The following is a 17097-nucleotide window of genomic DNA, read 5'->3' on the forward strand; positions in this document are numbered from 1 at the left end:
AATTGGTGGTCAACAAGGTTTGGGAATGCCCTCTCATTGTAAATTGTTGGTTATACATACCTAGACAAAATACAATGCTTTGTAAACCCACCACTTGAACAGGATTTAGCCAAAGCAAACAATGACTACAGCTATTTAAGAATTCTATAGACATAGGTGGAAGCTGATTATCCTCTTCAATAAAAGGATTAATGATTTGTTTAAAAGGTGTTTGACCAAAATGAGATACATGTAGCACCAACTTGAAGTACCTATAAATACGACCTTCATGCACATTTTACACTGTAACTCAGAATACAATTTGCCGACATTACGACTCATTTGTGGTGGTCACATTTTAAAATATCTTGAGGGACAGTAATTTGTATATTTGTTAAGTATAATTGTTGTCCAATGATGAGTTTGTCTTTGGATGATGTTTGCACAGTGCTATGAACCCAGCAAGAAAAATGTTTTGTCCCAAGGAACTCCAGTTGATGAATTCATGTACTTCTCTCATTCAGAGGTTTGATTACGTAAATGTTTCATGCACATTTTAACGAGACCAATATATTAAAGTCTACTTTTTTGTATTCCTCAGCCGCAGCTGTACCTGTCACTCACTTATATGATGCACAGCAGCAAGCAGCAACTGTTCAACAGCAGACAGCCCAAAATCAGCAAGCAGCACAAAGTCAGCAAGTAGGACAGGATCAGCAAGTGCCACAGAGTCAGCCAATTGTTCCACATCAGCAAGTTGCACAAAATCACCAAGAAGTGCAACATCAGGAAGGAGTACAACATCAGCAAGTGACACAAAGTCAGCAAGTTGTCCATAATCAGCAAGTTGTACATAATCAGCAAGTTGTACATAATCAGCAAGTTGTACATAATCAGCAAGTAGCACAAAATCAGCAAGTAGTGCAACATCAGCAAGGAGAACAACATCAGCAAGTAACACAAAGTCAGCAAGTTGCCCATAATCAGCAAGTAGCACAAAATCAGCAAGTAATACAACAACTAGTGCAACATCCGCAAGTGACGCAAAGCCACCAAGTGGCACAAAATCAGCAAGTGGAACAACAAACACAACAGCCTTCATTACAGCAGCAACAAGCACTACAGTACCAGAAACAGCAGCAACAATACATATTACAGCAACAACAGCAGCAGCAACAGCATGCCCAAATGTCAGTGTCAGCTCAACAGCAGGTACATCATCAGCAAGGAGTGAACTATTTACAGCAACCAGTTGATGTACCTGTTAATCAGCAGCAACAGCAGCAATATGTGAATGTTAACATTGCAACTCATCCCACTCCTGACACCATATACTCAAATACAAGCAATGTGCCAATGCAGGCTAGTGGCCTGGTGTACATGCAACCATCTGCTTTGCCACAACCTCATCCAGCCGTGCAAGCTGAGCTGTATTCTGAGATACCCGAGGAAGGGCCGCAAAGTTCCGATGGCGGAAACACCGCCGACGAGGTTGGTGGGGACGGCAAAAGACGACGAAACAAGAAACGTCGCGATCCAAACTATTACAAAAACTTCTATGAGAAAATTGAGAAGCCAAAACCTGTGTTGGCGTACCGCAGTCAAGAGAACGCTTATTACGCAGACAATGAGAGCAGCAGTGGAAGTAGCGGGACCACTAGCGAGGTTCATATCACTGCACAAGATGCGCCTGACACTGTCATTGATATGACCGAATTTGAAAAGGAACAGAATATTAATTACAATGTGCAGATGCAGTCGGCAATGAACCAGCCACCTGATGTACACATGCAGCAGCAGGCTGTAAACAGAACTAGTGGTATGCACCAGGGGTATGTTGCACACCCAACATACGTCCAAGATGGTGCTACTTTGATTCAAACTGAACATGGACAAACAGTTGCCGCTGTTCCACTCGCTGCCGGACATGCTCCTCCACCAGGATTGCAGCATTCTGCCGCTGCAGCAGCTGCTGCAGCAATTCAACTCCAGATGTCACCGCCGCAACCTTGTGTAATGCCAGCTACCAGCAATGTGCAAAATGATACTCCCTATGGACAAAGAACTACACAACCTGATCAAGATCAGGGCGTGGTCAATCCCTCAACGACTGGTGGTGATGTGAATCCATCCCAGTCGATGCCTGCTGAAGTTGTCCCACAGAAACTTGATTATGTCCCGAAAGCGGGTCATGGGATTGAGCCTGATAGAAATAGGAATAACAACACCTTGAACAATATGGTTATGCAACAACAACAACAAAACTTGAACCAAGAGGTGTCGACAACTCCATTGCCAAGTTCTACCACACCAGTATCTATACCACCCCCTCAAACAACTTCCGCATCGATAGATTCAGACGAGGCACTAGCTGTGGAGACCTCGTTACAAGTGTCTTCACCACAAGCATCGTCATCAACAAGTGTGACACCAGGTTCTTCCACACCCATCGCAAGTCCCCTTTCTACCCCGGTGCCATCACCGCAACCCCCTGTATCATCACCGAAAGCCAGCATTCCCACAGAGGTCGATGGTACAGCGCAATCAACAACAGTAGCAACCACAGCTGAACCGGTACCAGTTGAATCTAGCCCGGTTGAATCTGGTCCAATTAAATCTGGTCCGGTTGAATCTGGTCCACTTGAACCTGATACAAGCTCTGCAGTAGTTGATGATAAACAGACTCCGCCAAGTGCTCCAACACCTGCACCAGCACCTGCTCCAGCACCTGCACCTGCTCCAAGTAAACCAACATCATGGGCTGGTTTGTTCAAATCGCCTGCAGGTCCTTCGGCACCAGTGATCATCAGTACACCATACACTAACAGTACCACAGATGAGTCAAACAGATTACAGATGCAGAATAACAGTAGGACTCCCGTTTCACCTGATGATGATCCAAGAGCTAAAGAATTGGCAGGTAGGTACTCACTAGGATCCACAACATGCTCATCTATCAGGACACAGTTCTTTAACCCTAATACATTTGTACATTTATCGATTGACCTTAAAAAATTTGGATATATACAAACTCATACTCTGCAACTTGAGGTCAAATTTTGCACTATAAGTGTTTAATTGAAGTCATTAAACTATACCATTGGGATGAGGCCATTGTGGTCCATAGTGACTGTTCAAATGCAAATTTGCGCAGGATGTTTCAGTGCTTCGCTAATTTTGAGCTGTTTCACCAAGCATTGAAATAAGCGGACTGGAACCAGGAGCAATTTGTTTTTGAACATTGCGCCTGGTTCACTGGGATTTTACAAGAACCTGGAGCAATTTTTAATTTAAATAGTAAATCCTTTTCTGCATATAAAATACAGCATACCGGCACTACTGCATCAAGTGCAAAACAGAAACTAGGAGCAATATTTGTTTTTGAACATTGCTCCTGGTTCATGTGAATTTTACAAAGACCAGGAGCAATTGGTGGATTTACGAGGTCAAATTTGCTCCCAGCGCTTGATTTCAAGGCTTGTGTTTCACTTGGTCTTAATTTCAGGACATTCCTGACTTTGTCCTATACACAAAAGGAATGTATTTGCATGTTATTATTTTTACGATAGCTGCTCGGAACATGACGAGCGCAAGAATGAATGCAGTGAGAAAATTTCAACTTTGATAGTACTTGGTTGGTTATTGCTCATCCATGTTTCCCGATGGATGAGCAAAGCAGGAAACAGATTTCCTGCTTTTTTGATCAACTTCCTCAAGATCTCCGTAATCAACTTCTTTTCAGTTTAAATGGGTTTTTAACAAATTCCAAAGAGCACTTCAAAAATCTCAGCTGGAATTGATTTTTATAGAGTGTTTCTTATGTAATTTGATTAGTTTATTTATTTACCCCACTCTAGTTCATGGGGAGAAATCCTGTCTCCTTCGGTGTGATCTCTGTTTTGCTGTGTTGTTTTTGCAGAGTTTTTAGGTTTAGCCACTTTGAAAGTGACTTTTGTTACTCTTGGCTATCCCTGCCAGAGGCTCTGTGTCTTGTTCTCCTGTTTTTGCACACCGAGGGAGTCTTGGATTCCTCATCATGGACTGGAGTCTTGCCTTTTAATAACTCCTATATGAAAATTACTCATGATAATTGCTGGTCAATTGAAAATGTTATATACTTTTAATATTGTGCAATCATTGTATGTGTTTTACTGTATGTTTAATGTTTTTTATCTGGCAAATAAAATGAAATGAAATGAAATGAAAATGTTAAGACCTTACGTAATCTGTTGTGATGGAGAAGCGAAAGGCAGGTTACACACAAAATGAAAATACTCATCAAATTTGAAATTTGATACATCAACTATATTATATAAATTTAAATGGATTCTAAAGCAGCTTGGGCTAACTTCAGATGGGCAAAATCTCAGTTGAACTACATGTAAGAATGCATGTGATACGGTTTATTTCAACAAATATGCAGACTACACTATAGTCAGTATGCCCTCCTTGTGGCAGTAAAATAAAATACAATTTTGTGATTTTCTCAAAAATATCTGTTAAGCTAGTTGGATTCCTTGCATCATTTCCTTTCAGAAAATCAATGAAAGAACAACTCTAGTTTTAACGTGCTAATCAATGGAAGCACTGCACTAGTTCTCTTGTTTGAGAATGATTTGTGTACAAATCAATAGGGCATACAATGGAGCAAACTGCAACTTTTGAATTTGCATCTTCCTTGGGTTTTTGGATCGTTGTGTCTTTCTTGAAAGACTTCAACAAATGAGGTCTTAAATTCGAGCTAAAAGATGCAGCTATTGGCTACTGGTTCCAATTATGACATGTGTCTTTGTTTAGCATAATACAGGGGGTGAACATAACTGACTACCTTAATTCTTTTGTTTACTGTATACTTAATTACTTATCATCATTACATTTAGAGATGCAATAAAACAATATCCAAATTACTGCTTTGAGGAAGGCATACAGACCAGGGTTGTAGCTATTAGATATATTTAGTGCTGGGTAGCATTTGATTAAAATTTTGTATATTATGGAAATTTTTGGCCAAAATGGACCAAATTCTTTACTAATTCAATAAAATGGTGCAATTATGGCCTCTGAGTGGTTGGCTCCAGTACTAAAATTGCAGCTGAGTGGTGCTGCCGCCCACCACCGCCCACTGTAGCTACATCCCTGATACAGACTATAGCTTCCAGAGAAGTAACCCACTTTTCTTGCTCTGATCGACACAAAGTCCTGTTAATGAGCGACATGTGTGAGCTTTGTGCTCTCTTCATGAGCGCTGCTCTGCACCGACCAACGCTTTGACACTTATTCAGCCAATCAGATTATCACTTTCTTGTTATGATTGTCAGGCGATTGAATCAAACCCCATTTCCATGTATACGCTGTGTATGTTCATAAAATATAAACAGGTGCTGTTCTTCTCTGCCAGCAAGTGTAGAATGAACCTCTCTAATGATGATATAATACATGTATTCCAATCAAATGTATGCTTATAGGCTATTCCCTTATCCAGTGTAATCTGTAATAATTGATATTTCTTTGTCTTTTCTTCTAGTTTCTCTTGGCACTCATCATTTATCTTATCGCAACGCCTTCCTCCGACCAAGAGGCCTCACAAACACTGGAAACTGGTGCTACATCAATAGTGTATCCTTAATATTATGCTGCTTTATTTGATAAAAAGGTCTGTGACCCAGTCGACAGCCTCATCCCCAGTTTTTCTTCATCAAAATTGAGATTTTGGAATTTTCCCAGTGAATTTAACACCCAAGATATTTTTCATTTAAATGTTGTGAACAAAAAAACAAAAACGATTTGTGGCAACCACACTGGAAAGTTTGTGTACTATCCTATGGGGCATTGTTATACTCAAACTGTGTGTGGGAACCGATTTGATTCTTGCAAGAGAATTTTGTTATAATGAACTGATTCCCATAAATCTAATATTTAACCCCATGAGAACTACCTGCCGATTGGCCAAAAAGAAGTTTTCATTATCGATTGGACCAACCAGCAGCATTGTTAGAATAATTTCACCACACAAATAAATTGGGTGAATTATTTGCAAAGCTCCATTCTGATTGGTGATTAAAGTGAAGATATCACATAATTGACCAATCAGAGGCAATGTTAGATCTGCAGGTAGTGCTCAGGAGATTAATATGTAGACTTGACAAGAATCAAGAGCTATCAAGAATTGACTTTGATTTACAGAAAGAGAACCTTTGCGAGAATTGATATGTGAATTTGGGTCAAATTTCTCACCCTGATGAGCAGATGTGATGAGAGTGTTCATCTTTGGTGCAAGAATTGGGTCAATATTTGGCACAACCCAGTGTCATCCCCTCTACTTGAAATACAAGGATGAAATTGACCACAATTTACAATGAAAGTGCTGCCTGTGCATTTTATTTAGGCCTGTTTACAGACCAGACTAACATTTACACTAATTTGGGCCATTTGAGCATTCAGATGCTGCCACATTCAGGAAATGGGGCACTTTATAGCTAATTTGCCTCCCTCTCCCTTGGATATTTCATCTGGTGTGCCTCACGCAGGGGCTATCTGCTGGAAACTTGTGGAGTATTCGTGGAGTGTATGTAATGTATGGCATGTGTAAACATGTCCTTTGAGCCATTAATGTATACTTCCTTGACTACTATACTTGTAGATATTACAAGCCTTGGTTGCATGTCCACCTTTAGTCAATCTTGTCAAAACTCTTCCAAACAGATCCAGCAAGCAACAAGACCAGGAGGCTTCTAGTACTCCAATGCTTAATGCACTGTAAGTAAAATTGGAAACATTATTTTTACAATACATATGCATGTGCCATCAACATTTGGCTGGGCTTAATATTGTTGTAGACTTATGCAGATCACAAAACAGCCAATGACATGCTTTAAAAGTATTATGGCCTGGTTAAAGGTATCAGAATTCCATAATTTGTGATGGTGTATCCAGTGGACAAGGTACAAAACACACAGGATGAAAATATAATTTAAGAGGACACATAGACTGTATAAAAACAGAAAGGTTTTATATGAAGAACAAGGCAAGGGCAAAGAAGGATAAAAGTAATGCAGTTTCCAGACCATAGAAGTGTACTAAAACTGCAATAGTAAAAATCCAAAACCACAAAGTACACAAAAGTTACGAAAATACAACCAACGTTTCGAGCATTGTGTATTATCCTTCCCCGGGACAAAGAACAAAACTATATTGCAGCAAAAGAGTGAAGCGACATGTCATGTGGGTAGGCGTAGCAAGATAAATTATAGCAAATAATTTAACCTATAGATGAGTTGACCTCAATGTATATCAACAAAGGCAAGGGACTGGTATATTGATATGCTTGAGTGAACCCCATGCAATCACGACACTGTTTAATAGCCTTATTGTGATGTGGCAGGAATTTTAAATCACAAGCCCTGAACAAAATATGATGCACACACATACTGCCAGGCAAAAAACAATGGAAATTGTGATGATTCGTGCGCATACTGCCAGGCATTGACATCAGAAGTTAACTCATCTATAGGTAGCAAGCAAAATATCCTCAAGTCTCTACAGAAAGATAGCTTTAGATGAAAGATGGTTTGATCAAAGGTTTATGTTTAAAATTTGTATTTGTTATGAAGCTATTAATTATTATTTGTTTTATCCAACCCCTTTGCAGTGTTCACTTCTTCAACATGTTCTCGCCTGTGCCACTCAAGGTGAGGGAAAAAAGCCGCGAGGTCAGACCAGGTCCATCGTTTGAGCCTACCATGATTTATCACATGCTCTCGGCAGTGAATATCTCGCTGGTAGTGAAGCAAGGACGACAAGAAGATGCGGAGGAATTCCTGAGTTGTTTGCTCAACGGCTTGCATGAAGAGATGCTAGCAGTATTGGGCACTGCTGATGACAAGAAAGGTGCCAATGGTAAGAATTGTCGCAGTTGAATTTGAACAACTTTTCGTTTGGTCTCATCTCTTGTTCTCTGTTCTGTCTGGCTTTCTCTTTTGTTCTCTTTTTTATTATTCTTTCTTTCTTTATTGAGGGTAACAACTTCAGTGACCAGCACTGCTTTCGGTAACAACTTCAGTGACCAGCACTGCTTTCCAAGCAGGCCCTCTGTCAATACAAAACATAATATAATATAAAGTATAATAGTACACAAAAGTGATACAATATAAGATATACAAAAAAAAATGCAATCACAATTTAGGAATTCATAGACTATATACATTTTCACATGAAATGAGAACATTTGTTTTGAATTGTCTCAAAGACATATTTTCCATATCAGTTCGAATCATTGGTAATAAACTGTTCCAAATATGAGCAGCTCTGACGTGAAATGTACATAATCCAGAATTAGTGTTGTATTTTGGAACAATCAATGTATTAGACGAATGATTTCAGGTTACATGAGAATGAGTTTTATGAACAAATTCAAACTGAGATGATAAATATGAAGGACTAAGATTTCTTAAACATTTAAATGTAAGAATAAGCATATGATTTTTCCATCTGTCACTTAGTTTGATCCACCCTAGTGAGTTTAACATGTCTATTACTGGCGTCCTAATATCAGCACATAGAATCGTTCTAGCTAAACTATTTTGTAAAACCTGAAGCCTTCTTTGATATTCAAGAGAAAAATTACACCACACTGAACTAGCATAATCAAAATTAGGGGTTACAAACGCATTTGATAACATAATAAGAGTGTGATGTGGAAGAAAATGTCTACAACGCCTAATAATACCAATTCTTTTTTGAAACATTTTTAGATAAATAAACATTGTGAGAGGACCATGACGTATTATAATCAAACTTAACACCTGGATATTTGAAATCATCAACCTTTTCAATAATACAATTGTTGTATATAAGATTTACATTACTAAATTTATCTATGATATGATTGTTACTAAGGATCATTAATTTAGCTTTATCTACATTTAAAATGAGTTTGTTAGCTGTTAACCACTGTTTGATCTTAACTTTGATCTTCTAACCTTGTGCAAACCTCACTCTCTATTCCTCTCTCTCTCTCTTCCTCTCCCACCCACATTTCCCTGGAATTTAGGATATAATGAGAAAGGTCTAATGGTCATAAGCAAATAAATTTCAAATTAGGCATATAAACTGATAATCATCAGATTTCTAACTAAAGGCTATAGTTCCTCGAGACAGCAGCATTGTCACCAAAGCAGTGTAACTGTAAGGCGCAGTCACTTGGCGCCACATTGTGTGCTACAGATGTACCGCCCTTTGTAGCAGGTGTGTGTATCACATGCGAAAGCTACTGTCTCGAGGAAGCCAAATCTACTATAAACTAGAATCATCAATCTTTTGATTTGTTCCATAGGATGATCAAAATCCTTGCCTCAGAATCATTACCAGAATTAATAGCAAAATCTGCTAATCTGCACACTGGGTAAATATATGTGCTATGATTTCATGCAGTGTTACAATCACAATTCAAATTTGTTTCAATTCAATTCAATTTCTCCTTTTATTGCAGCAAATACCAATGGGCCAGCCACTGGTGATGCTTACATCAACAACAAACACATGGATGGTAATCACATAGATGAAGTTAAGGAGGAGGTAGATGAAGAGGAAGACGATGATGATGAATGGGAACAAGTTGGACCTAAGAATAAAAGTAGTGTCACTAGAGGGGTAAGAATTACACTGACAGGGATATCTGAAGAAGAAAAAATTGAACTTGGAGAATTTCATCAAATTTTAAAGCAGGATGGTCTGACCATACCACGGAAAGTAGGACATTAGCCCATAGGGTTCAACGATAAGTGCGGCGTGACAAGTTTGACGCGCCGTGTATGCTCAGATGGGCGAGGTCGCCAGGTTCAAACACTGTGCCGGCATTGGCCGAATTTAAGCATGCTCTAAGTCTCCAACACTAGAGTGTGATCCCAACAACCTCTTCCCCATTTTTTCACCAACAAAATGTAGATTTTGGTGTCAGCGGAAAGCCCTATTTATCTCATTGACCCTGTGAATTAAATATTAAAGCAGAAAGGGGCTTTCACATTCACATTTTGGAGGTTCTCTTGTGGAAAAGGATTGACAGTTCTGCAGGAAACTTAATCCATCAAGGTCATTAAACTAAAGTGCAAATAGTATGTTGTTATGAAATAGACCATCCTCTAATTTTGGTACGTCAGAAGTTGTCTCGAGAGAAAAAAAGAATACCAACTTTGAAAAAGTGTAAAAGCAAGACAAGGAAAAATATTTTTGTTCATTTAAATGAATTACATTATCCCATATGGTTAAATACCACTAATTATGTATTACACGGGTTTCAATGGGAAAATGCCTAATTTCGGGTGGAATTTTCTCATATTCAGAACTCTCACAGTTCAATGCCACCAATATCAGGTGAAACTATATGATTTAGATGCCAAATGATCAAAAATTCAACATAGGTTGACCTGAGACTTTTCTTGTTTTAATGCACTGAACCGTAAACACCTTAAAATGACAGTGCACCCTCGAAGCTGAAAGTTACAATATGATAACTCTAAAAAGTACTTTTTGGCTATATAACTTGATCAATTTCAGCGATTTTAATGCAGTCTTTTGAATGCCATGAAAACAAATAGTTACTCATTGTATTTCAATGTATCGCCCAGGCCTATTAGTGGTATTTAACCATATGGATAGCTAGTGTCTGAGTGTTGGCACTGAGTTATTACTACCCTACAATTTCATTATTATTAAAGAAAAGAAATTTGAAATTACTCACTTGTTCTGTTTTTCTGTTCATTTTTCAGGCTCACTTCACTCAAACGCCATTATCCAAGATATTTGGTGGTCAGATGCGCTCTGCCCTTCATCAGCAAGGCTCCCGGGAATCGGCCACCTTGCAGCCATTCTTCACATTGCAATTGGATATCCAGGTGAGAAGATCAAAGACTTGTTATAGTTTATTCAAATTCTATGTTTTTGTTGATAATAATAATAAATGTCGAAGAACCAATTGGGCCCTTAGTTCTGAATCTCATGGGCCCTCATCAATTGGGGCTGAAATTGCTGGTCCACATGTGTAACTTTATAAAAAAGAAAAGAATTTATATTGAAGGTCGTCTTTTGGCTGAACAACCAGTCTTATTTCTAACACTGTTGGTAGTTATTAAGACAGCATTTTACATAACGCATAAATTTGGTTCCTATCCATGGCAGCCAAAAGTAAAAAAAAATTCAACCGTTTGCAAGGGACCCATGTAAAGGATCAATTTTGTTAATAAAAAACACATTGATTCTTTCCAATCTTTCTGAGAGAATCCAAGCAAAATAATATTAACATTATAATGAGCAGCCTTTTCATCGATGGTTCCATGTCACTTTTACTTTGCTACACATGTAAAGTGGTGTCCTACAAGATTCCTGGCTCATTAAATGTTTCAACCTCATGATTCATTGCATTGGTTAAGTTACAGTAATTATTTGTAATGCGATCAAGCAAAATCAGTCGGAACTCAGATATATTGATTTGGAGATATAACCAAACAAAGGAACTATTTCTTTTTGTTTCCTCTTGTTATGAAATCTCTTTAGTTGCTCATATCTTTGGAACTGGTTGTTCAATTTAAATGGGGTTTTCTGCAAAATCCAGCTCTGTAAATGATTTTTACTATCCTAAAAGAAACTGAAATTTTAATATTTCCGAGTTCCGACTGATTTTGCTTGATCGCATCACATTTATTCACTGGTGTGGATTATAAATTGTCTAAAATATGTCATAATTTGTCTGTTTTGTTGATCAGGATGAGAAGATATGGTCGGTACGGGATGCATTGGATAATCTTGGCCTGAGAGAATCTCTTCAAGGCTTCACCTGCAACAAAACTAAAATGGAGGTATGTATTTTCTTGGTTGAGTTGATGTCACACAAACGGGAAAAGCCCTCTAAGACCAGTGTGCGCATTTGTACTTTCTAAATTTCGATAGCTCAGGACTTTTAAAAGATCTTAAAAGATTTGAATGCAAAGCTATCGGTGAGCAAATTCAAAGCCAGATTCTCAAGCAAGTCTAAATGTTAGAATATAGGATGGTGCTGTCAATAGGTTTTCATGTATTTGATGGTCAAGAAAACTCTTGACACCAATATTTTATGGTTCAATTATGACTTTAAGTGGTGAAGTGGATTCATTTCATTCATTCTTTTATACATTCATTCCATTCATTCATTTCTTTTTTCCATTCATTCATTTGTTTCTATTTACATTACCTTCATTTATTTATTTTTTTCTGAAAGGTTGAAGCATCTCGACGCATCACCCTGGAGGAATTACCTCCAGTCCTGATTCTTCATCTCAAATGTTTTGTGTATGATAAGACTGGAGGATGTCAAAAACTTATCAAGCAACTAGACTATAATATGGACTTGGAGATTAGTAAAGGTGAGTTGGTGCATGTTGTAATCACTGCAAATATTTGATTAGTTTAGGAATGGCTTAAGGGATCTGGAATGAGCGTTTTGAACGTTTCGACAGTATTTTTTGTGGGACATGGGAGCACATCAGACATATCAAATTGCATTCTGAATACGAAGAATGTCTTTCTGATATCAAATAATTTTCATTTTTGAAATTCACGATATAATACAAATTTTATGACAAATTATTAAAATTTGATATTTTTCACATTTTGATATATAACAGTCCTCGAAGTAAATTTTATAAATCTAATGACATATTCTTAAAGTGTATGTAGCTGGGAGGAAAAGCCGACGATCAATTGAAAATTTTGACCTTTCATATTGAAGATATGGATTTTTTCCAAAAAAGACCTAATTTATTTTGGTGTTTTGGGAAAAGAAATCCATATCTTCAATATGAAAGGTCAAAATTTTCAATTGATCGTCGGCTTTTCATCCCACCTACATACACTTTAAGTATAAATCATCAGATTTATAAAGTTTACTTTAGTACTGTTAAATATCAAAAATATCAATTTTAATCATTTGCCATAAAATGTGTATTACATTGCAATTTCAAAAATCTAAATTATTTGATATCAGAAGGACATTCTTCATTATTCAGAATGCAATCCGATAGGTCTGATGTGCTCTAATGTCCCACAATAAATACGGTCCAAACGTTCATACCCCACCCCTTAAAAGTGATGGATAAGTCATTAAAATTGTCATTAGTATGTGAATTGTACAGAAATAAATCACTTTGATGAAAATGTATGTAGCTTGTTTCCTAAAGCATTGATTCATTCCTCCTTTAACTGTCTATTGGCCTATCATACCGCTCTTTGCTAGGCTATGTATGATGAGAATGGTTGCTGAATTTGACTACCATGCTCGTACATTTTCTCTCTCGTCAAAAAAATGAAGTTTCAGACTTGCTCATTACAAGGAAAGTTACCACATTGGAAATCATTGTAAAAATGCAGACAAATGTGGGGGGAAAAGGTTTGGCACTAATGAATCTCTTCAAGTAGCCATAACATACGTGAAAATTATTGTATCTTGGAAACGGCGATTTGATCGATAGAGCTGTCAGCGTATTGTAGCCTGTACAATAGGCAACATTAAATTGAATTTGAAAATTTATGTATTTTGCTTGACAAATGACTTGTTTAACTGATCGTGTAATATTATGTATGTGACATCATATATTTGTGCAATTTTTTATTCAAGTTTATTTTCCATCTTTATTGTTAGATTTACTATCACCAACCCTGAAGACTCGTGCTTCGTTGGCTCAGAGGAGTTTCAGACTCATGGCTGGTAAGTACATGTAGTAGGATTTGTGTGAAGTGTTTTGATTTTATGAAATCGGCCAACCTTTATCCTCTTGAACTGAAATAATACTCTTTCCAGTCATGCCTCAAGACTTTTGCCCCTCCTCTACCAACAAAGCGGGTGATGTGCCCCAGTCCTGAAATTAAAATATTTCTTGAAAAAAAACCATTTCAGAAGAACATTTTATAATTTAGAAGAAGCATGCTAATGAAGAGGGGATACATCTCACAAATAGAAAATTCAGTTATTTAATACTTATCTCACAATGTTTTGGTTGTCTAATAATTCACAAAGAATTGATTGTCTTTTCAAAATGCCCCGTGTTGGAAGTTTACAATCTGTGATTTTCCTGTGAGTGCTTGTTTAAAAATAATACTGCATCTTATATACCTCCAGGCTTTTGAAACAGGTGTTTCAGGCCTTGATCTTTTTAGTCGGGCCTTGATCATTTGAGTCCCTTTTATCACCATGTCACATCTACATGGGAGGGGGGCATTGGGTGAGAACATGACCATTTTCAGTGCTACCCCTCCCCCTTTTCCCCTGTTGGAGCAACAGCAAAAAAAGGAAGGAAAAGGAAAGAAAAGAAAAGGAAGTGTATAACAGGGTTAATAGACTTAAGAAAATTCTAGGTCTGTCACTGGATATCATAACTGTAATTGATCACATGTAGTAGCTAATACATGTAATTTGCAGGTGAAATCTATAATAACATTTACCCATACATTTTAAGAATTTTATGCACACACTGACTGTCAAATTGTCGTTTATTACAGTTGTGTACCACGTTGGAAAAGAAGCCTCCGGCGGCCACTATATCACGGACATCTTCCACTCCGGGCTCAACACTTGGATGCGCATGGACGACAGCGTTGTACGCTTCATCAAGGCCCACCAGGTGGTCAAACCACAGTCGTCGCTGACACCGTATTTGCTCTTTTATCGCAGAAATGACTGCATGCCTCAGCCAATCCAGTAAGAAATGTTGTGAGATGTTCATTATTATTGCTGGGGTGGTCAGAGCAAGGGATGACTTGCACCTGTATGACAATATACACTATGGCACTGCTATCACATGGTTCAGTTATTCCACCAATCAGTGCCCCCAGCATTGATGGATTCTGACATATCTGCTGTGCAGAAATGACTGCACACCTCGGCCAATCCAGTAAGAAATGTGAGATGTTCAATATTATTGCTAAACCTAAATGAGGTGGTCAGAGCAAGGGATGAATTGCATCTGTCTTGACAATATACACTGTGGCACTGCTATTATATTGTCGAGTCATTCCAGCAATCAGTGCCCCTGGCATTGATGGATTCTGTCATATCTGCTGTTTTATCGTAGAAATGACTGCACATCTCCACGAAGCGAGAAAGAAATGTTGTGAGATGTTCAATAGTGTTGCTAAACCTGACATAGTGGTCAGAGTAAAGGATGACTTGCACTATGGCACTGCTATTACCGGTATATGGTTTAGTCATTCCACCAATCAGTGCCCCTGGCGTTGATGGATTCTGTCATATGTGAGTGGACGCGGCGAATCAGCCGTAAACTCGGCAAATTGTATTCTGAGTTAAAGTGTAAAATGTATGTGAAGGTCGTATTCATAGGTGTATCAATTAGCTATGATAAGTATCTTATCAAACGCTGTTTAAATCAATCAATAATACTACTGCTGAAGAGGATAATAAGCTTCTACCTATTTCTATAGAATAGTTCTTGTCTTTGTTTGCTTTGGCTAAATCCTGTTCAAGTGGTAGATAACAAAGCATTGTATTTTGTCTAGGTATGCATAATCAACAATGAACAATGAGAGGATATTTCTGAACCTCGTTGACTTGGGGATGATTTGAAATGACCGCAATTATGACTGTTGGATATTTATTACCAGAAATGTAGAAAAAGAGACACATGTAGAACCGATAAAAAATACAATTTTGTCGAAGGAACAGAGTTCAACAAATCATAACCCCCCTTTTGGATATCGTTTGAAGTCAAATGATATACCATTTTAAAGCTTATGGTATATATTTTCTAAACACGAAATAAAACAAAATTGACCGGGGCCGACTTTACGGCTGATTCACCGCGTCCAGTCACATATCTGCTTTTTATCGTAGAAATGTCTGCAAGGCAGTAAGAAATGTTGTGAAGTGTTCATTATTATGTACATACAAGCATTATATATATTATTATACCACTGTCCACAAAATATGCCAGTGCTAATCGTGCGTGTTTATATTATATGTAAAACTTTTTTCTCACTTTTTTTTTCTCAAAAAGATCGCTGTCTTCTTAAGGTAAATTGATTCTTTTATACTCATGTAGAGGAACAAAAGTCTTGGCACATGGCTCAAAGATTCAATTATAGCAAAATGACACTGTTTCAAAGAAATTTGAAGAAAAAAAATCAGTTGGAACTCATAGGGTGGGAGTGATTAAACCTACCTGTGTAACATAATGGATCATCAAGTAGATAACACTTGGAAGCATGCATATATTGTATAAATATTGTCAAATATGAGATCAATGCTGTAAAAAAATGTGTTGCATGCATTGAGAGTGTGTGTGGGTTTGGATTAGAGAATGTGTGTGTGGGTGCTGGTGTGCATATGTATGTTATCATACCTAGTGAAGAATGGATCAGCCCAAGTTGTGAATACGCCGATCGCCGATAATTTCTTTTTGAATGCGGCCGATACCGATTAAGATTCCGACCTGTACTAACCCATGATAGCACATCGTACAACACTCCACGAGAAATTTATTGGATGCACTCTATTATCGGCAATTATTTTATTGACTATCAACTTTTGCGGTAAAATATGATGTATTAGCTTATTGCTGTTGTGCATTTTGAAGCTATTATACTACTTTTGCATAAAAATGATTCATCAATTCACAAGATCGGCAAATGAGAGGAAGTTTACCAAAATTTTCCGATTCAGAACCGATAAGCTTACAATTCGGCCGATTAGGAAACTACAGTCAGTCTACTCTGAAGTACAAAGTACCGACGCGGAGCACACATTGTGCCGACTTTGAAGGCATGCATACCTCAGCAGAGACGCAGCACTGCGCACTGTTTACGCGCTGTATACGTGAGCGTTGTCACTTTGTACTTTAGAGTGGACAAACTTTACAGATTCCATCTGTTCTTCACTAATCATACGTGTATGTGCTCACATCAGTTTATTAATAGAAGTGCTGTATGTCAAGATTTATATGTATTTTAGCACAGTTAACCTAACTGTGCTATCAGATGTACACTTTACAAAAACAAGTTTAAATATGCACTAATCATAACCACTGTGTTCCTTTAATGAAAGGCAGTTATGATAATATTTTGTAAATAGTCAATATGTAT

At 37.7% G+C, this 17097-nt stretch overlaps 1 protein-coding gene across 1 annotated transcript in view; it reads left to right on the forward strand.

The window, feature by feature from the left end:
* The window catches only part of LOC140135751 (uncharacterized), a 28887-nt gene extending 12970 nt beyond the window's left edge, over window positions 1-15917 (forward strand). The window contains exons 4-13 of the mRNA XM_072157365.1: window positions 581-2899; window positions 5504-5595; window positions 6620-6735; window positions 7628-7875; window positions 9467-9627; window positions 10743-10868; window positions 11736-11828; window positions 12227-12371; window positions 13646-13711; window positions 14503-15917. Of these exons, the coding sequence (XP_072013466.1) occupies window positions 581-2899; window positions 5504-5595; window positions 6620-6735; window positions 7628-7875; window positions 9467-9627; window positions 10743-10868; window positions 11736-11828; window positions 12227-12371; window positions 13646-13711; window positions 14503-14705 (3569 nt within the window). The 3' untranslated portion in view covers window positions 14706-15917. The remainder of the gene's footprint in view (window positions 1-580; window positions 2900-5503; window positions 5596-6619; window positions 6736-7627; window positions 7876-9466; window positions 9628-10742; window positions 10869-11735; window positions 11829-12226; window positions 12372-13645; window positions 13712-14502) is intronic.
* The last annotated feature ends 1180 nt before the right edge of the window (window positions 15918-17097 follow it).

Source organism: Amphiura filiformis, chromosome 16 (genome assembly GCF_039555335.1).
Source record: "Amphiura filiformis chromosome 16, Afil_fr2py, whole genome shotgun sequence".
In the NCBI taxonomy this organism is placed as follows: Eukaryota; Metazoa; Echinodermata; class Ophiuroidea; order Amphilepidida; family Amphiuridae; genus Amphiura; species Amphiura filiformis.